This window comes from Cervus canadensis, chromosome 13 (assembly GCF_019320065.1).
Source record: "Cervus canadensis isolate Bull #8, Minnesota chromosome 13, ASM1932006v1, whole genome shotgun sequence".
Classification (NCBI taxonomy): domain Eukaryota; kingdom Metazoa; phylum Chordata; class Mammalia; order Artiodactyla; family Cervidae; genus Cervus; species Cervus canadensis.
Genome location: NC_057398.1, coordinates 30349060 through 30369892, shown reverse-complemented (window position 1 = coordinate 30369892; position 20833 = coordinate 30349060). Strand labels below are relative to the sequence as shown.

Here is a 20833-nt window from a genome sequence, read left to right as displayed (position 1 = left end):
CGGGGGTGCTGGGTATACACGGGGGGGGCTGTGTATACACAGAGGGGCTGTGTATACACGGGGGTGCTGGGTATACACGGAGGGGCTGTGTATACACGGGGGTGCTGGGTATACACGGGGGGGGCTGTGTATACACGGGGTGCTGTGTATACACGGGGGTGCTGTGTATACATGGGGGGGCTGTGTATACATGGTGGGGGCTGTGTATAAACACGGGGGCTGTGTATAGACAGCAGGGCTGTTATACAGGACTTGGAGTACACTGTGGTCTGTGTAGGCAGGTGGGTCCATGCACATGGAAGGGTTCTCGCACACAGGGTGTCCCTCCAGCCCTGCTCCTGGGGGCGTGTCTGGGCAGCGTTTACTTGCACTTGTGCACGTAGTAGCCGGTGATGTAGCCCAGGATGAACACGACCCAGAAGAGGGCCACGCCCCCCAGCACCTTCATGGCGATGCCCAGCTTGCCCGAGCACAGCTTCTGGGAGACCCTAGGGTGAGAACCACAGGCACATGACCCCCAGGCAGCCCTGACTGGAGTAGGGATGGGAGCTGGGGGAGGAGGAGGAGCAGGCCCCGGGCAGCAGGGCAGCCTGGGCACTCTGAACTCGGAAGACAGGAGGGAGCAAGTGAAGGAACAAGTCAGGGAAAGTGTGGGGCCCGGGTCTGCGGATGTGGTGGCTGCCAGGAAGGACAGGAGGGGTCTGCATAGGGAGAGGCGGGGCCCCTCCTTCCTGGCCCCTCACCTCTGCCAGCCTGAGGCCTCCTCTGTGCTGGGCCCGCTGGCCACATGGACTTCATCCGGGCGGCTATTCTCCCACCTGCTGTACCTGATGCTACTCTCCTGGGGCTCCATCATGGGGGCACAGGGTTCTGGTAGGAGAGACAGAGGGTGGGCTGAGGCCTCCTGAGGCCTGTTCTACCCCCAGGGGGCCAGTGGTCCGATTCCATGTGCCATTGCTTTTAGGGTGAGGGTCTGCCTGTGGGTGGGGCCAGGGCAGAGAGGCACTGAGGTGGGCTGGCTCCTTTGTGTGCTCACTCAGTCATGTCCAATTCTTGGCGACCCTATGAACAGGCTCCTCTGTCCATGGGACTTTCCAGGCAAAAATACTGGAGTGGGCTGCCATTTCCTCCTCCAGGGGATCTTTCCAACCCAGGGATCAAACACACATCTGCATCTCCTGCATTGGCAGGTGGATTCTTTACCACTGTGCCACCTGAGAATTTCTTCCCACATCCTTTCATCTGGCTTTAGGGGTGCAGAGTGGTTAGGCCACTTGCCCAGGGTCACATGGGAGGAGGCAAAGAGGGAATTCCAATAGAGTCTGAAAGTCTGCCAAACCCTGCCCTCAGGAATGTGAGAGGCTGTGTTTCCACCAGGCTGCTCCCTCCTGGGGGTCAGGCAGACACAGCTGCTGCAACCCTGCAGGGCCCTTGGCTGGGGTCAGGTCACCAAGCCTGATAACAGCCTGACCTCCTCCCATTCCTGCCAGATAAGACCCCAGGGCCTTCCCTGGAGGCTGGGAGGCAAAGGGCTGGGGCCTGCAGAGCGGCAGGCCTGCAGGCAGCTGGTAGGTCTTGGCAGCAGTGGCAGTAGCTGTGAATTCTGGCCTGTCACAGTTGCAACCCCTCCCTCACCTGCTGCTATGCCCTGCTGGTGGTCAAGGGGCTTGAAAGGCCCCTCACTTTTAGAGGCCTGAGACTTTGCTGCGAAAACCTGACCTGTCTTCCAGGTAATCTGGGACAGAGGCTTAAAGGCACAGTGAGCCACTTAGCAAGAAGCCAACCCAGAAATTCACGAAACCAGGCAGTTCTGAACCCCCTTCAACCCCCTCCAAGTTGCCCTTTCCCAAATCTCAGACTCAGAGGATGAAGGAAGGGAGCTTGTCTCAAAGCCACAAAGCCTGTCCTTCCCGTGGGAGCCTGTGCTCTGGGGGCAGCCATGCAGGCCAGGTCTCAGGCCCCAGGGAGGCCAAACATTTGTTGACTGTGGGTTCTGCTTTCCCACAGTGTGTCCAGCAAAGGGGCTTTGAGCCGGCTCTGTGAGCTACCTAATGTCCACCCCTCCCTCCTGTGACCAGGGCCCCTGTCTTGTTCCAGGCTGCAGTGTCCCAGCCCCAAGTGATGCTCATGGGCTAAGACAAGCTTTGATTGCTGCTTTGGATGGCATCACCGACATCAGTTCGAGCACGCTCTGGAAGTTGGTGATGAACAAGGAAGCCTGGCGTGCTGCAGTCCATGGGGTTGAAAAGAGTTGGATATGACTGAGTGACTGAACTTAACTGAACTTCCCATGACACCTATATATGAGCAAGGTGCTGGGGAGCAGCAGGAGCATGAGGCTTTGCTTTTGTGAAAGAGAATAGCCACCTCCTTCTCTCTTCCTTGATGTGATGGCTGGAACTGAGCAGCCACTTTGCAGTATGGATATCCTGCAACACTACCTGGTGGTGCTGAGTCTTCAAATGCACACCCACTGCCCACCTGTGGGTTTCTTGGTGTGAGGAGGGCCAGCCCAATCTGCTCCAGCCTGGGATAGTGGGGTCCTGGTGTTTGTGATAGAATGGGTTCCTGACTGATGTGGACTGTGGCCCTCAAGTCAACCTGGCTGGACAAAGACACCAGAAGTTGCTGATGTGCTGGAGCCAAGGTCTGAAGGCTTTGCTCACTCATCTGTAGCAACCTGACCAACCCACACCTGATGGCCACAGTGTCACAGGACCCTGGGGCTGTGCTGCCTGGCAGGGACACCTGCTGAACCCTGGAAGCCTCACTCCCAGGGGTACCACTGCCTCTTGGGAGTGTGTGGGGACAGAGCTCTGGGCACACAGGGACTGTACATACATTAAGACCCCCTCACCCCAATGCACCTCCAAGGAGCCCACGACTTACAAGGGGAGAGTCCTGACGTCGGGGATTGAGGCCTCTGCGATCCAGGAAGATGGTCAGAGCTCGGGTCAGTGAATCTCACCTCCCAGCTCGCAGTTCCGGGTCTGGGGAGTCTGAGAATTCTCCAACCTTAAAGAAAGAGAAAATAAAGAAAAAGTGAAGAGGAGCAAGAGTAAGGAAGGGAAAGGGGCTCTGGGATGCTGGGGTGTCCCAAGTGGCAAGCAGGAGCTCGCCCGGCAGTTGGCCTCGGGGGTCTGTGGGCCGGGGGACCATTCAACCCCGCCCCCACCCAGCAGCTCCACTTTTCCGGGCCGGCCGCTCGCAGGCCAGGGAGACCGCGGCCCCGAGCGCGGGGGGCTGCAGAAACCAAGCCCACCACCTCCTCCCACTGGCTACTCGAGGAAGCTGCACTCCGACCCCGCGTCTCACCTGGCTCGACAGCCCCCAGCCGCTCCGCGCCGCAGACGTGTCCCGGGCCGGAGTCGGGCGGGGCTTAGAGGGGGCGTGGTCGGGTGGGCGGTGGGGCCTGAGCGGGGGGCGGGGCGGGGCCTGAGCTGGGGCGGGGCCTTGGGGGAGGCGGTGGGTGGTGGGATCTGGACAGGGGGCGGGGCGTTGGCTCGCTGGGCGGTGCCTAAACGGGGAAGTACCTGGGGCCGTGGGTGAGTGGGTGTGGCCGCAGGACTCTTAAACCTCGGATGGGCCTGGAGGAGGAGCGGGGCGCCTCCCGGGGGCGTGGCGGGGGCGGAGCAAGCCAGAGCCCCAGGCCTTCGAGGAGTCGCGTTCCTCGGGCTGCAGGGGCCTGAGCGCACCCCTTGGCGGTGCCTAGACGCGGCCGGGATTTCCGGACCGTCTCCCCACTGTCGCAGTTTCCCTGCCGGGAGCCGGGCTCAAGAGCAAAAGCGGGTCCCGGGCGCACCTGCCGGGCTAGAACCGAGGCACTAGGCGGTTCGAGGAGGCTCCCGGGGCGTGTGCAGTTAGGCGCCGGTCTTCGGGGGCCTTCTGCTCTCTCAGAGAGGCTAGAGGCCTGGGCCCGACGGCCACGCACCTGACGCCCTCAGCGGGCGGGCGCTGCAGGAACGAAAGGATGCGTGGACAGGTGGGGGTGGAGAGCAAAGAGAAGAGGCAGAGGACCCAGTCCGCTCAGCACGTGTTTGTGTGCGGGACACAGACCTCTGTGTACAGCACAGACAGGCGAGCCGGTGCTCTGCAGAGCTGTCATCACCAGAGCGATGGACGGTCAGAGGAGTGCGCAGGCCGACCCTCCTCCTTCCGCAGGGTCGCAACAGCAGAGCAGTGCCCCGGCGGGGCACCCCAGCGGGAGAGCCCCGCAGGTGTGTGCAGCTGGCGTCAGAAAAGGACCCCTGTGGGGGTGTGAACCAAATGCGGTGGACAGGAGCCCAGTTCAGGCCTCCTACACCTGGGACCACCAGAGGGCACTTTGTTCAGTGTGGGGTGTCCCCAGGGAGGAGCCATGGGTGCAAGCTGCTGTGCTGACCCCCAGTGAGCTGTGGAGTGGGAAGGGGTGTTCATGTAACCCAACCTCCCCTCTGTGTCCTAGTGAAGGAGAAGGTGAGACCACGGCCAGCAGCAAGTGTAATTCTGAATCAGAGGGCCAGGGTGGGGCCACAGGTGGGGGAGGGGGTGATGGAGGGAAAGGGGACACCCAGGGTGCACCCAGGCTGGGCCCTGGCCTCTGCTGTGCTGGCTGCACCTAGGGTCTGAGCTGGGCCTCCTTGGAGCTTATCTTCTTGGACTTGTTGGGTGAGGATAAGATCTCCATCTGCTGCAGGGGGGGCACCTTGACCCCCTTCTGTTTCAGCTGGTTGTAGTAGTCTATTCTGTCTGAGATGATCCTCTAGAAAAGACACCCAGCAGTGTCCACACAGGCCTTGCCAGCTCCTGGGACACTACCCTGTTCTCCCCGAAAAGGGCCTGCTGCCACAGTGCTGTGCTGGGGAATATTTACAACCTTTCCAGGAGGGGAAAAAAAGCTCTGGTTTGTAGCATTTGCCAATTTTTGTGCTGAAACTACTCCCACCAAGGCTGATCCAGCTACAGGGTGAAGCCAGAGAACTCAGAGCTGGGTAGAGATGCCCACCATCCAGGCCAGCTCACTCCTGGAGCCTGGGCCAGATCCACTTCTTCGTCCTCTGGGAATTACCAGGAGCCTAGACTCCCAGAGACATCAGAGGCTGTCAAGTCTGACCCTCAGGGCAAAGTCTCTTCTACCCTCTGTGCAGGAAAGCTGCCCTGCACCCTCCTTAGCCTCCTTCTTTCTCTCTGGCCTTTTGCTGGTTTGTGCGGGGTGGGGAGGGGCAGGTGTTGGCAAGGGAAGGAGTTCTTCCCTGGCTACTGGTGGGTGGTGATGACTCCTCCTATCCCCCTCCCTCCCTCCCTTCCTCATAATCCTCTCCCTCACTCTCTTTCTGCCACCCCCATCATCCCCTGTCCCTCCCTCCCTCTCATAACCTCTCTCCTCCTTCCTACTCCCATCCCTCCCCTTCCTCTTTCTCCTTCCCACCCCCCACCTCCTTCCCTTGCCCCAAACAATAGTAGTCACAGAGACCTCTCCCCAGGTCTCCATGCAGGGGTCCCCCTCTGCCCTGAGGACTGGCCACCCTACAAGAGTGCTATTAACCAGGAGCCCACCCAGCCTCACAAAAGAAAGGAACCAGGCCCCAGGGACAAATGGGCCAGTGGCAGGTCACAGGTAGCTGCTGGGGTCAAGGGCCATGCTGTTGGAGGAGGCTTGGAAGGCAGGCGCCCTCTCCCTGGTACAGAGGGGGTGCTCTAGGGCTCAGCAAGTCAAGTGACCAGCCCACAGCTGTGAAGCCAAGGTCCCGGGGTGGTGACACTCCTGCCAGCCCCAAAGCCATATTATTTCTCCTAAACCTCCCTGCCCCTCTGAAACCTCTGTTTGTTGGTGAGGAGCTGGTGTGGGCTGAGGCCGGGGAGGGGGTCCATACCAGGCTCCCAGCTCAGCAATGATTCCAGCTGAGGCTATGCTGAGATGCAAAGAAGCATCCTTGGGGGAGCTGGGCTGGGCAGAGCCTAGGGCTGGGCTCCCACTGCAGGAAAACCCAGGACCCAGCTGTTTGGCTCCCTCCCTACCACACCAGGTGGGTTTTCGGCAGCTGCTGATGGTTGCTGAACGCTGACAGCAGCTCCAGGATGTTGTTCCCTAACCCCTTAGGGAAATCCAGTCCCCTCTGCCTGAGCAGAGAGAAAGGGCCATGCTGGGGTTATGGTGAAAGCAAGACACCACCAGGACAAGAATGGGGGCTCCTAACCTCCCATCCAGTCTTCTCCCTTCTGCTCCCAGCTGCAGATTCAGGAGCTCTGGCCTAGAGATGGGGCCCCAGGCACAAGGAGGCCTCTGAGCACTGTTTATACCTGCAAGCCTTCCAGGATGTCATTGTCAGAGATCTCAGTGGCCAAGTTCTTGATCCCTATGGTGTTGAAGGTGGCCTGGATGATCTTGTTCCTCAGTCTTTCAAGCTGTGAGCACAGAGGAGAAACAGTCAAGCTCGCCTTGAGCGGGGAGACAGTGTTCTCCACACCTGCCGCCTCTCTGAGGTTCCAGGAGAGTTGGACCTGGCTTCAATTCTCCTGCTTCAGGAGCTGGAAACAGCGTGCGAGTGGTCAGCATGGTCTCCTGCGAGCTGGAAGGGACCTGATCAAAACCCAGACCCAGGAGGCCTAACACCAAAACCCAAACACTCTCTACTACACCACATTTGTTTGCTTGTTTCTTAATTGAAAAAGCAAAACCTGCACATGGTCAAAACAAAACTCTGAATGACCCCCCCAGGCCATACTCCATCCCCCAGAGGATCTTTAGCCACAGTCTCCCAATGACCCACAGCAGACAACCTGCAGACTTGGCCAGCCCTGTGATGGGCATTATACTCCCAGCCCATCCTCCTTCTCTAAGTGACCTAGAAGCACTCCATGCTGTGGACATCCGCACTAACCAGGCATTAGCCAGGAGTTAAGCAGCTTGAGCCACCGAGCCTGTCTAGTCTTTGGCGGCCATCGGCAGCCTCGTGCATAGCAGGAGGCTGGCCCCAGCAGGAGGGAGAACACAGCTGGTTAGAGCCAGCACTCTTGGTTGGCCAGAGGGGAAAATGTCATTTCAAAAGCCTACGCACTCAGGGCCTCTGCCTTTGCTGGTTTTAGATTCTAAAGCAAGTCAGCTCTTGACTGATGGTTTCCTGCTGTACCTTTGCTCACATCTATCAGGGGCTCAGAGTGAGGACCCGAGACCTCACACCCCAGCACCGCCTCCACGCAGCTCTGGAACCTCAGATGGGCTGTTCATTCTCTGTGCTGCAGGTGCCAGGACACCAGCGGTACCCACGTCATGGCTTTGTTAACAGTGTTGAATGACTTTAATAAATGCTCAGAACAGCACCTGACCCACAACAAATGTTCTCTAAGTTATAAATAGATGGCATTATTACTACTACATCCCTCCCACCTCAGACCCTCCCTGGCTGGCCACCACATCCCTGGGTCTCTTTCACAGCACAATTCAAGGGGCTCCTCCATAAATGAAGCCCCTGCATTCAGCTCGTTCCGGCCACTTCAGCTGACCAAGATGGCCACATCACACCCTCACCCCCTCCTCCACCAGCATTTCTGGACACAGCGAGAGGGATGCTCAGAGCACTTGGTGCACAGTCCCCAGGGTGGCGATTCCCAGGGATGGCAGTGGTGGGCAAGGGCCCCAGTGCAGGCCCTTAGGAGGCAAGAGTCGGGCGTACCCTGGCCTGGGTATATTCCAGGGCCTCGCGGGCCTGCTGCTCTGCATGCTGGATCATCTCATTCTTGTTCTGCATCTCCTCCTGGAGCTGCTTCCACCTCTGCAGGTGGTTCTGGCTCTGATTCACCTGGTCCTGCAGCTGGTTGACCTTGGCCTCCAGCTCCAAGATGGTCTTTTCCCTCTTGGCCAGTTCACTCTCCAGCTCCGACACTTGCTGGGGGGCAGGGAGCAGTAGGTCCACTTGCCCACCCCTCCTTCCCCCAGAGGCAGCCACCTTTCCCTGAGTTCCTCCAACCAGCCTGGCTCCGGCTGTGGCCAGCTTCCCAGTGGGTGTCCGGGGCTCCAGATTTACTGAACAGGGTACCATCTGAAATGAGGGGCCCCCACCCAGCTGCCTCTCTCCCTGCCACCATCAGGACTTCTGGCTGCCCGCCCCCCCCCCCCCAGCCACCCCAAGGGCACCTGTCTGAGGAGGAGGTTGTCGTTCTCGATGAGGCCCATCGTCTCCTGGTACTTCTTGTCTTCCCGGAGGTTGGAGAACTGCAAGGCAACAGGGGTTCGCTCAGGGGCTGGTGGGGGGAGATAGATGACTGCCTCCTTGAACGTTCCTCCCTGAACCTCAGTAAGATGAAGGGAAGCATCGGAATTTCTGATGAAGTGGGAAGGGAGGAGGGGAAGGTATCAAACACACTTCGGAAGCTGGGAGGCAGACCCAAGGAAGCAGACTCCCAAGCCAGCAGCGGGGAGAGCTGCAAACAAGCCCAGTTCACAGTTCAGAGTCCCTGGAAATCTCAGAAGTGGGGGATGGTGCCAGGCTCTTCTGGACGTGGAGGCCGACACGAGGAGGAACATCATATCAGAAATCAGGAGCCGCAGGCTCAGCCCTTACCAGGAGCTGCCAGGCACCTGCCCCCTTTTCCATCTGTCAGGAGACTGGAAGCGGGGGTGGGGGTGGGTGGGGAGAGGATCTCTGGCCTGGGAGATGCCAGGCCATGCGGTGGAGACCCCTGGCGACAGATGCAGGATGTGGGGCTGAACGTGGAGACTACAGCCTCTGCCCTACTTTGTCCTGAAACACCAGGAGCTGGACCATTACACTTGGGCAAGGAATTCTTCCAGTTTCCCAGATTCCAGGAGAATCTGAGCAAACCAAGGGGAAGGCGCCAACGGCAGGACCATTGAACTAACTCTCCATTGATGTACCCAAGCACAGTTCTCTGCCGTGAAACCCAAAATGATCACCCACAGTTTGAGAGACTCCAGGCAGCTCTGACCTTGGAGCAAAATTCTTGAAGGAGTAACAGAAACTGAAAGCAGACTTACAAAAGGAGCTTATAGGAAATAGAAACAGCACAAGAAGTCAAATCCCTTTGGCATCTCCCATAACTATCACTTAAGTTGTTAAGGAGGTCAGAGACATATGGCCATTAAGAAATAAAACATGAGTGTGCTTCTAAATAAAAGGAGTGGGGAAGGAAAATTCAGAGAACAAAAGCAGCATCTTAGAAACTAAATGAAACAAAGTTAAAACTCAAGAGGAGGGCTTACCTGCTGGCTCAGTGGCAAAGAATCTGCCTACATGCAGGAGACGTGGGTTCGATCCCTGCTCTAGGAAGATCCCACATGCTGGGGAATAATTAAGCCTGCACACCACAACTATTGAGCCTGTGCTCTGGAGCTTGGGAGCTGCAACTACTGAAACTCATGTTTCAGTAAACATGTTTATGAAACTCACGGGCCCTAGAGCCTGTGGCTCCACAACCACAATGAGAAACCTGCTCACTGCAATTAGCGAGTAGCCCCTGCTCACTGCAACTAGAGAAAGCCTGTATAGCAATGAAGACTCAGTGCAGCCAAAAATTAAACAAACAAATAAAATAAAATTATTTTTAAAAAAAACCTCAGGAAGAGGACTGCTGATAAAGGTAAGGAAATCTAAAAGTAGAACAAAATGACAAGACAGTGAAAGGAACAGACAGGAAGGAGAAAGAGCCCCAAAGAGGAGGTCTGCTGGCTGATTGATGGGGTTGCTAGAAGGAGAGTTCAGAGAAAACAGAGACAGGGACTAAAAACTATGTAAACAGAGAACAGTTTCAGAACAGAAGGATACAAGTTTCTAGCTGGCAACTGAGTGCCCAGGACAAATGAGAACAGACCCTTAATAAGGTCCACCTATGGCAGCTTCCCTGGTGGTTCAGATGGTAAAGAATCTGCCTGCAATGCAGGAGACCTGAATTTCATCCCTGGGTCGGGAAGATTCCCTGAATGAAGGGAATGGCAACCCAGTACTTTTGCCTGGAGAAGAATTCTATGGACAGAGGAGGCTGGCGGGCTACAGTCCATGGGGTCGCAAAGAGTTGGGCACAACTGAGCGACTAATACTTTCATGGAAGCTTCTGAACATGAGGGATAAACATGGGATCTTGCAACTTCGCAGAGAGGAACCAACCACCACCAAGAACTATGTCATAAGAAAGCTCAAGAATCAGGTTGAGTTTGTGCTTCCCTCTAGGAACTCTGGAAGCTCAGAGACACGAAGTGATGCCTTCACACTGCCAAGGAAAAGCAGTTGCCAAACCAGAATTCTGTTCCAACCAACTTCTGTTAATGTGTAAGGACATTTGCAGAATATGGTATCTCCCAAATTTTACCTCCACTCCTCTTTCTCAAAAAACTACTGAAGGATGTGCTCCAGTGAAAATGTGAGGGTAGACCAAGAAACAAAGATGTTGATGGCAGCAGCTTTAAAAAGTGGTTTATGGATCTTAATACTGTTTCACAAGATTTGTGTTTCTGTCATATATCACAGGCCCAATAACTGTCTCAGTGATATAAATGCTGTGTCCACTTACTAATGCTGTGAGGAAATAGTATTGAGAGCTGAGTTCCTGGGGGTGGGGAGGCAGGGGAGGAAAGAGGGAAGCATTAGATAATGCCAAGATGGAGAAATATCTAGAATGTCTTATAAGCATGCTGTCTAGAAACATGGAGAGCCAGTTGTCAAGAATTAGCTAGAAGAGTTGAAAGCATTTGTCTTGGGGAATGGGCAAATGAGAAAGAAAAGGGTTGGACTCCTGTCTTACATAATAAGCTTATGGAATTGCTTGGTTCCTTAAACTATGTAGCTTTGTGCATGGAAAACTTGGATAAAAATGAAAACTAAAAGTGCTTCAGGGAATTCCCTGGCCAACCAGTAGTTAGGACTCGCTGCCCAGGATGCCAGTTCAATCTCTGATCGGGAAACCTAAGAACTCACAGGACACTCAGCATGACCAAAAATAAAATAATAAAAGTACTTCACAAGGACTTAAGGTCGTGGTGTTCTCAGTCCTGGGACCATGGACTGGGAGATGCTTGAGAAATGGCCAGAAGCCTAGTGGTCCAGGAGACAGAGATGACCACTGGGGCCAGAGGGCAGCCCAGCGTAAAACATGATTTGCTGTGAACCCCAGGCCCACCACTCTCAGCTCCTGAGTCCAGCGTCTCTGTCAGGGGGTGGGGGCGGGGATGGATGGCATGTGTCCCAGCACGACAGAGGACGCCGTCACCTTGTCAGACATGGCCTGCAGCTGTTTCTTCCGCTCTCGCAGCTCCTTCTGCAGCATCTCATTCTCCGTGTTGATTTTCAGCAATTGCGACTCTTGGAATTCCACCTGTCGCTGTAAAGACTTGATGGCTCCTGCATGAGGCGAGAGCAAGAAGGAAGGAGGGGGCCAGTCACTGTACCATCCCTAGGGCTCCGCAGAGCTCCAAGCTGAGGAGTGGCTGCCTGCTCCCATCCCAGGGGTCCAGTGCTGCCCCCGCATGGTCCCAGCCAAGAGGGACCCAGGGCAAAGTGGGTGGTCCCGGACATCCTCGCTGCGGGTCCCACCTCGGCCTCCTCTGGCACCCCACCTGTTGCCAGGGAGTATCTGGTCCTGGTGATCTCAAGCTGGAACTGGAACTCCTGGATCACCTGCTCGTACTCCTCCAGCTGGGCCATCAGCTCCTCCTCAAAGGTGTCGTCCACGAAGCCGCCCCGCCTCCTGGCCATGGCCTCCTCCTCCTGCAGCTCCTTCTCCTCATCCAGCTCTATCACCTCCTCCTTGTCCTCTTCCTCCACCTCCCCGGCCCCGGGCCCGGCCCTGTCCTCGTCCTCATCCTCCTGCGCAGTTACCACAGCCACTGCCTCCTCCTCGCTTCTGTTCTCCTGTAGAGTTTCCCTCCTGCTGGCTCTAGCCCTCGCCCCCTTGTCCGCTGCCCTCTTGGCCTGCCCTTCCGGATGCTCTTCCTCCTCGTAGTCGCCTCCTTCCAGCTCCTTGCCTCTGTCGCACTCTTCCTGCAGCTGGGGGAGGGGAGGGGAGGGGATGCTGGACAGGGCTGCAGACAGCCCGGGGAGGGAGGCTTGAACCTTCATGGGGGCATTGGGAGGAGGGTGCTGCAGGGCCATTGGCCAGCTCCTCTCGGGTTACATCTCCAGGATCCACCCCACCACCCATCCCCTGATGTGGCTGAGGGCTCAGCCTGGGTGAGGGCCAACAGGTTAGGACAGCTGGTGGGACGCTGTGGCCTGGGCATCTCCCAGGCAGCCTGGGGGACCAGCCCCAGCCAGCCCACACCTGCCGCCAGTGCTCCGCGTCCTCCTCATCTCGGAAGGTTCTGAGGGTGCTCTGTCTCCCCTGCAGCTTTGGCACAAACTCTGACGGCCACTCCTGAGAGATGCCCACAGCAGCCTCAGGGTTTCAACCTGGGCTTTCGGCTCCCCCAGGGCCCATGTCGCTGAGACCTGTCCTCCCTGAAGGGGGCCCACCATTCCCCCAGTGGGGTTGCCCTGTCGGCGGGCAGGGGGCCATGCCATGTAGCTGACAGCCCTGGGGGTAGCCCTGGTGAGCGGCCCAGCAGTAACAAGCATACTATTTTGGAAGAGTCCAGGGGGGCCAACCTCAAACACTCCCACAGGTCACTGCCCCCCACTGCCTGCTCGCTGACAGCCCCTGGGAGGCTGGGGAACGGGGGACACAGGACCATGCTTCCAGGCTCTCCAGACTCCTGCTGCCTCCCTGCCCACCAGTCCCCCACCATCAGTGTCTGGGTAGCTTTTTCTGGAGGCGTCCAGAGGATCCAGCAGGGGTCTGAAGCCCCTACCCCCACTTCAAGTGTGGACCCAGCGTAAATGCAGGCTGTATCCTCAGATGCGAAAGAAACCAGGTCTCAGACCAGGTGACGGCCCCCGGGTCCCCACCCTACCCTGCCTCCTCCAGTGCCCACCCTACACCTAGGGTAGAGGGGATCAGCATGCCATGCCCACGTTACAGGCAAAGCCCCGTCCCAGAACCAGAGCAGGCCAGGCTAGTCCACGGAGCGCCTGCCGCTGCTCACCTGCAAGACATGGCTGGGCACGGCCTCCAGGCTCTTGCTCTTCAGGAGGCATTTCAGCTGCTTCCTCAGGGCCTCCCTCTCCTCCTGGAGAGCCAGGATCTCTTCCTGTCTCTTCTGAACCTGCGCTTCCATCTCCGAGAGGCGTTGGACTTCCTCCCCCAGTGCCAACAGGCTCTGGTTCTGAGGAGAAATGGGGTAGCCCGGGGGACCACTTAGCCACTCAGACGCCCCTGCCAACACCCTTCCCTGGCCCCCTAGAGCAGCAGCTCTGGGCCCAGGAGGACCCCGCGACCCCAGCCCAAGGTGAGGGGCTTCTCACCTGCAGCCCCCTCCTGCTTAAGGGCCATCCTTGCCCGGGATCTCCTGGCAGCCTCCCCTCCAGGCCCTGGGCCCAGTCAGCCCCCAGGTGTGATCGAGGACACATAAACAGCACCACCCTCCTAAGACCACTTCCAAGGGGCTTGTCTGGGCTGGGTCTACTGCCCCTCAGAGTCTCAAAGCCCTCAATCATTCCAACTTGAAGACCAAATAAAGGTGATTTTGGACAGTCACTGAGAGAATTTGTCATCATCAGAGCTGAACAACTGACAGAAATGCAAAGGGGATTCTTCAGGCAAGAGGGAGATGGTCCCAGATAGAGTCTGAGGAAAAGATAACTAGGAGGTTGTCCAGATATCTAAGAGTTAAATGATAGGGTTTCATGGAGCCCACGAGTCAAAGAAGAAGCCACACAAGTAATTATGAGGTATTTTAGACAGAACAATAACAAATACTTGGACATGGCATGACATGGGGCGTAGCAAAAACTGTGATTAAGGGCAAATTTATAGGCTTCGAATGCAATAATTAGGGGAAGCAATGGAATATCAATGATCTAAGTATCTATCTCAAACATTCAGAAAAAAGAACTGGAAACTTCACTTAAAGAACATAGCAAAAAGGGAATTTTCAAAAATCAAGGCAAGAATGTGTGACATAGGGACTTCCCTGGTGGTCCAATGGCTAAGACTCTGTGCTCCCAATACAGGGGGCCCAGGTTCCATCCCTCATTAGGGAGCTAGATCCCCTGTGCCACAAATAAGACCAGGTGCAGACAAATAAACTAAAAAAAAATTTTTTTTTAATGAATGAATGACAAAGGAAAACAGAGAAAGGAGGGAGGAGAGGAGGATGGAGCAAATTGGCAACATTTTAACATTTGGAGAATCTGGAGGGTATATGGGAATTGCTTACACTATTAAGTTAAAATAGTCATAGAGGGACTGCCCCAGTGGTCCAGTGGTTAAGAATCTGCCTTGCAATGCAGAGGACATCGGTTCAATCCCTGGTTGGGGAACCAAACTGGTTTAAAACTTAACATTCAAAAAATTAAGATCACAGCATCTTGTCCCATCACTTTACAGCAAATAGAAGGGGAAAAAGTGGGAGCAGTGACAGATTTTATTTTCTTAGGCTCCCAAATCACTGCGGACAGTGACTGCAGCCAAGAAATTTAAAGACACTTGGTCCTTAGAAGCAAAGCTGTGACAAACCTAGACAGCGTATTAAAAAGCAAAGACATCACTTTGCCAACAAAGGTCTGTATAGTCAAAGCTATGATTTTTCCAGCAGTCGTGTATGGATGTAAGACCATAAAGAAGGCTGAGCACCAAAGAATTGATATTTTCGAAATGTGGTGCTGGAGAAGACTCTTGAGAGTCTTCTCTTGGACAGCATGGAGGTCAAACCAGTCAATCCTAAAGGAAATTGACCCTGAATATTCATTGAAAGGACTGATGCTGAAACCCCAATACTTTGGCCACCTGATGTAAAGAGCAAACTCATTAGAAAAGACCCTGATGCTGGGAAAGATTGAGGGCAGGAGGAGAAGGGGGTGACAGAGGATGAGATGGTTAGATAGCATCATGAACTCAATGGACATGAACTTGAGCAAACTCTGGGAAATAGTGAAGAACAGAGGAGACTGGTGTGCTGCAGTCCACAGGATCATGAAGAGTCAGACACGATTTAGTGACTGAACAATAACAACAAATGTGTCCAGAGCAGACGCAGGTCCTAGAAGGCGATGCTGGTTTCCAGTGGGGATGCTAACTTTGCAACAGCACATACTTGCTGCTGCAAGTGATGCTGCCTACGACAGGGCCAACGAAGACAGAGGTGAAAGAAAGAAGACCCTGAAGACACGGTGTGAGCCCCTGGAGACAGCCCAGCCTGCAGTCCTTCCCCGGGAATTCCCTTTCTTGACAAAACTGCAGAGAGCATCCTTTTACATATGTCTATGTTCAGTTCAGTTCAGTTCAGTTCCTCCGTTGTGCCTGACTCTTCCCGATCCCATGGACTACAGCACACCAGGCCTCCCTATCCATCACCAACTCCCGTAGTTTACTCAAACTCATATCCATTGAGTCGTTAGTGCCATCCAACCAACTCATCCTCTGTCATCCCCTTCTCCTCCTGCCTTCAATCTTTCCCAGCATTAGGGTCTTTTCAAATGAGTCAGTTCTTCACATCAGGTGGCCAAAGTATTGCAGCTTCAGCATCAGTCCTTCCAATGAATATTCAGGACTGATTTCTTTTAGGATGGACTGGTTGGATCTCCCTGCAGTCCAAGGGGCTCTCAAGAGTCTTCTCTAACACCACACTTCAAAAGCATCAATTCATCAACACTCAGCTTTCTGTATAGTTCAACTCTCACATCCATACATGACTACTGGAAAAACCATCACTTTGACTAGATGGACATTTGTTGGCAAAGTAATGTCTCTGCTTTATAATAAGCTGTCTAGGTTGGCCATAACTTTTCTTCCAAGGAGCAAGTGTCTTTTAATTTCATGGTTTCAGTCACCACCTGCAGTGATTTTGGAAACACAAAAAATAAAGTCCCTCACTGTTTTCACTGTTTCCCCATCTATTTGCCATGAAGTGATGGGACCAGATGCCATGATCTTAGTTTTCTGAATGTTGAGCTTTAAGCCAACTTTTTCAGTCTCCTCTTTCACTTTCATCAAGAGTATCTTTAGTTCTTCGCTTTCTGCCATAGGGTGATGTCATCTGCATATCTGAGGTTATTGATATTTTTCCTGGCAATCTTGATTCCAACTTGTGCTTCATCCAGCCTGGCATTTCCCATGACGTACTCTGCATATACGTTAAATAAGCAGGGTGACAATATACAGCCTTGACATACTCCTTTCCCTATTTGGAACTAGTCTGTTGTTCCATGTCCAGTTCTAACTGTTGCTTCCTGACCTGCATACAGATTTCTCAAGAAACAGGTGAGGTCAGTTGATATTCTCATCTCTTGAAGAATTTTCCACAGTTTTTTGGAGAAAGGAATGGCAAACCACTTCAGTATTCTTGCCTTGAGAACCCCATGAACAGTATGTCTGTGTAACTATATCTAATTATATCCTCAGGCTATTTTCCGAAAGTGGAATTGTTGGTCAAATGGTATCAATGCTCTTTAAATTGTGAAATCTAAAAATTAAAAAAATTTAAAAACCAAATTGTGAAATCTATCATAAAATTACAGGTACAGTTTTGGGAATAAAGATAAAATGAATACTCATGGACCCATATTATCAGGGCTCATGAGTCCCCACTGTGTGCTCATGACGAATCATCCAGCATCTTGTGTGACTTATTTCCACAGTTGTTAGTGCTTCATGAACTTAAAAAAATTTTTTTGAAAAAACCTGAAACTGACTCTAAGAGACTTTTTACGTTGATAATAAGACTGGTGGAGGGAAAAAGAGAGAAGACACAGATTAGCAATGTCAGAAACAAAAAATCAGTCTTCTTCAGAATCTTCTCCAGACACTGGAAGGATACTAAGAGAGTCTTGTGCACAGAGTGAGGCTCCTAGATTTGAAAACTGACATGAGTTGGACACCTTCTTAGAAAAACATAGCTTTCCAAACCTGGAACAAGCAGGAAAAGGAAATCTGAATATTTTTAAAAGGAATTAATTAAAAAAAAAAAAACCAACCCTGTAAGAAATCACCAGGCACAGATGACTTCAATAATGAAATCTTCAGAATTTAATAAAGAAACAACAACAACCTTAGGTCAACTCTTCCAGAGAATCGACAAAGAAGGAACGCTTCTCAACTTTTGCTCTTGTTGCTCGGCCAGAAGACTCTGACCTCAAAAGCAAACAATGGGGTGACAAGGCTGGTAAATTACGGGCCAGCCTCTCTCACAAACGAGGATGAAAAAGATGATATCATGATGAATGAACCCATAGGCAGATCTTTGCCCATCAAGCTGATTGTTATTACTGTGTTAAGGAATACAGTCTCCCAAGTGGAATGACTGGGTTGAAAGCCTATGGATGCTGAAGGTCTTGACACATGGGGCAAAGCTGTGTAAGAGGGGGCAACATTCAGGCCAGCCTAAACTTCTCCCCATGAGGAAGAAGACAGATAGGAACCTGGCCTGTAGAAGCCATGAGAGAGGGTCTGAAGGTCAGTTGAGACTGCGTCTGGGACCAGAGACTAGAACAAGAGCCCCGAGGGCCAGGCATCCCCTCTGGCAGGACGAAGAGCCGGGACAAGAGGACCAGGATCTGTGCCCAGGCTCCGTGCCCGGCCATACCTTCTCATGGATGACGGAGATGTACCAGGGTACCCGCTTCCTCGGGTAGCTCTGCCCCAGATCGGGGCTGCTGGAGGTCGGGCTCAGCACCTGGGACTCGCTCTTCTTCCGCAGGTAGTTGAATTCACAGGCACTCTTGCTAAGGGGAAGGAGGCGGCCTGTCAACAGGGGAGGTGGGGGGTGGGGGGCGGTCAGACTCTTCCTGTGCTGAGCGACCCTGGATCTTCTGTAACGTCCCTCTTTTAAGACTCTGCCGGAAGCCCTTCCCTGCCTGGCTGGGCTCCTCTCCAGCTCCCAGTTCTCCCGCACTCATCCCCACCACCCCCAGCCCAGTGTGCATAAGCGGCATCCGAGCCCCCTTCAGGGTCCCAGAGCTGGAGTCAGGACAAGATGCCGCCTGTGCACAGGGGGCACCTCTGAAGTGAGGCAGACTTCTGGGTGTGGATTTCATCTCTGGGTAAACAAAAGTATGTGTCTGTAGGAACGGCGCATGGGTGTCCCTCTACTCAAGGACAGGCGCATCCCAGGGCCCGTGTGAGGAACATGGGCCCAGGCAAGTGGTCCTGGGAAGGCAATTCCACGGGGCACCATAGGAATGGAGGGAACAGGGGCCCTCAGAGCTGGGGTGCCAAGGAAAGAACCCCATGGGCCATGCACACCCCAGTGTCCCACACGGCCCGCCCTCACCGTCCACCTTCACGTCCAAGCCTTGCTGGCTGGAGAGCAGGTTCTCGGCCCCCTTCCAGGTCTCAGGGCTGACACCTGTGTCTTCAGGCAGAGAGAGGGTCATGGCTGAACCTGCAGGATGACAAGTGGAGGACAGCTGAGGCCAAGTCTCCCCAAGACCACTGGGCAAGGACTTGTATTTCCTTTGAAACACTGGGTGGAGTTCAAGGTGCCTTTGCTTAGTGGATGCATGGGACTGGACTACGGGACCGAATGGAAACGTGGTTCTGTCCCCCTGCCCGCCTGGCATGTCCCCCCCAAAACGGACCAGGTGCAACTTAGTCACTGCAAATCAGTGCGTCTCTTCCCCAGAGGATGACCCCCGTTCCTCCTGTAAAACTGTCTCCTCCTCAAAATCTTGCAGAATGCCCTTCACCCCAAGAGTCAGACCCGCGTCCTCTAAGCAGGCAAAAATCAGATGGTGGCAAGTGCCCTAGGAGCAGTATGTGGGCTCAGCCCTGCACCCAGGATGCTCTGTGGTCCCCCCACCCTCCCCAGACACCCCCACCCTCCTGGTCTTGGAGTGCTGGCTACTCTCTGAGGCCCCGGCACTGAGAAAGGAAGGCTTAGAGCCTGCCGAGTAGGGTGAGCCTCCACTTTTGCCTGACTGCCACCTGAGATCCACAGAAAGGACCCCAGCTGCTGGTTGCAGGCACTCAGCCTTGCTGTCACCACTGTGAAGATAATGTCGTGTGTCAGGGAACAAAAGCAGCCCAGTACCTGGAGGGGGAGCCTGGGGTGGCACCTGGCCTGATCAGTGCCGCCGGGTGATGGCTGAGCACCTTAGCTGCCCTCTCAGAGCCTCTTGACTGAATCAGAGCACCGTGGGGTTAGACAAGAGGCTTCTGCGGCTCCTTATAGGGCTCGGTCCCTAATGACCCACCTTTGGACCTATGGACCTCGTCACTGAAGCTTCCGGAGTCTTTACCTCCTCCTCCCGTGTCCCAACCCTACTGAATCTTGGTGATTGACAGCCAGAGAGAGCAAGTGGGCTATGAGACCAATGATACAAATGTGCCCACTGGAAGGAAGAAGGACCTTCCCTCCTTCCCTTCCCCGAGGCACAACCCTAGCCTTAGCTGAGAGCCAGTTTCAGAAGCAGCAGCTGCGGCCACCACACAAGCCCCCTCCTCTGGCCACACCCGCAGGCTGTCCTGGACTCCAGCAGGTGGGCTAGATGGAATGGGGGTGGGTGTGCACACAGGGCCCCGTCGGACACACTCACCATAGTGGCTTATGGATGTGGACCTGGTGCTGAACTGCGGGCAGCCGGGACGCTTGAGGAACTGGCGCCGAAGCTCCTCCATTTCGGACATGAAGCCGCTGTCCTGGGGGCTGGCGTCCTGGTTGAAGTCTCTCTGGGGAGCGGGGAGAATGAGACCAGCAGGAAAGGAGGGGCCCAGGAAGCCCTCCATCCCATCCACCAGTGGAGCTCCAGGGCCTGGCTCTGTGTGCCAACCACGCAGGCTGTCTCCTCTCCGAAAGCTGGCCACTCGATGAGGGCCGTGAGAGCCCTGCTTGGGAAGTTGCAGTCAGCTGAGCCTAGAGCTGCTGTCCACTTAGAGGGCCCCTGGGGAGTGGGGCTGGCTCCCCAGTCTCCCCCCGCCCCCCACCACACAAAGCACCCACATGAAACTTGCTGCCTGCACATTCTCTTCCTTATTTTCTCTTCCCCCTTTCCCTCCTTCTCAAAAATGCCCCTAAGGAAGGCTCAACGCAGACACAGCATCTTCTCTCCCAGGCCCCATCCACCCCCAGAATCTCTCCATCACAACCCACCACCCGAGCTGATTCAGGAAGCCCCATCGGCCCTCCACCCTCAAGGCCTTTGATCCAGTGGAGAAGCACATCATCTCCAGATGACTGTGTGTGGCAGGGCCGTCCCTGCTCCCAAGACCCCGTACCAGCTTCTTGTAGTAGTGGCAGATGGCCTGAGCCGACTTGCTGTGGGAGCGCTGCTGTTGGCTGAATTTCCATTCTGGGGCCTGTTCGTCCCGGCTGGCCACCTTCCGGAGGACAATCAGGCCCTTTTCTATCAAGTTGGGCACCAGGCTTTTTTTCTTGGGCCCGCTGGCTCTGATGGGTAACATCAGGAGTGTGGAGTGAAGGACCAAGTTTGGTCACCTGCAGGATGACTCGGATCAATCCTGTGGGATTTGGGTCTGGAGCTGGGTGCTGAGGGGTTTGCAGCCCCAAGCGTGGACATGCAGGTCCAAACACAGGTGGGCAGAAGACCAGCTTCCCAAGCTCCACGTCCTAAGGGGTCCTGGGAGCAGTGTGTGGCATCACAGATGTCTCCATAGAGACAGGGCCTGTCATCTGTCTTAATTTTCTGCTGGGAAGGGGAAGAAGAAGCTGCTTCCACTACAATATCAGGATGTTACAATCACAGGCAAGTGCCCTGACTCACTAGCCACCCATTCTCCTATTTCCTTTTTTTCACCATCTTTAGTATTTCCCCTTGTTTAAAAATCTGACACTACATCAATGGCTCTGATGTGA

General features: G+C 54.6%; 2 protein-coding genes across 2 annotated transcripts; both read right to left on the bottom strand.

Annotated features, from left to right (window-relative positions):
* Positions 1-6: 6 nt before the first annotated feature.
* Positions 7-3464, bottom strand: SMIM1 (small integral membrane protein 1 (Vel blood group)). The gene is made up of 4 exons (XM_043485185.1): positions 3316-3464; positions 2890-3015; positions 744-870; positions 7-488 (listed from the first exon to the last, which is right to left on the bottom strand). The coding sequence occupies exons 3-4, from the start codon at positions 854-856 to the stop codon at positions 362-364; spliced, it is 240 nt and encodes a 79-aa protein (XP_043341120.1). The 5' UTR covers positions 857-870; positions 2890-3015; positions 3316-3464; the 3' UTR covers positions 7-361.
* A 1133-nt stretch (positions 3465-4597) lies between these two features.
* CCDC27 (coiled-coil domain containing 27) lies at positions 4598-20421 on the bottom strand. Its single transcript, XM_043484649.1, has 13 exons — positions 20236-20421; positions 19557-19689; positions 18293-18403; positions 17606-17763; positions 13010-13162; positions 12250-12342; positions 11817-11975; positions 11546-11753; positions 11200-11330; positions 8114-8191; positions 7653-7865; positions 6280-6384; positions 4598-4741 (listed from the first exon to the last, which is right to left on the bottom strand). The coding sequence occupies exons 1-13, from the start codon at positions 20419-20421 to the stop codon at positions 4598-4600; spliced, it is 1872 nt and encodes a 623-aa protein (XP_043340584.1).
* Positions 20422-20833: the final 412 nt, after the last annotated feature.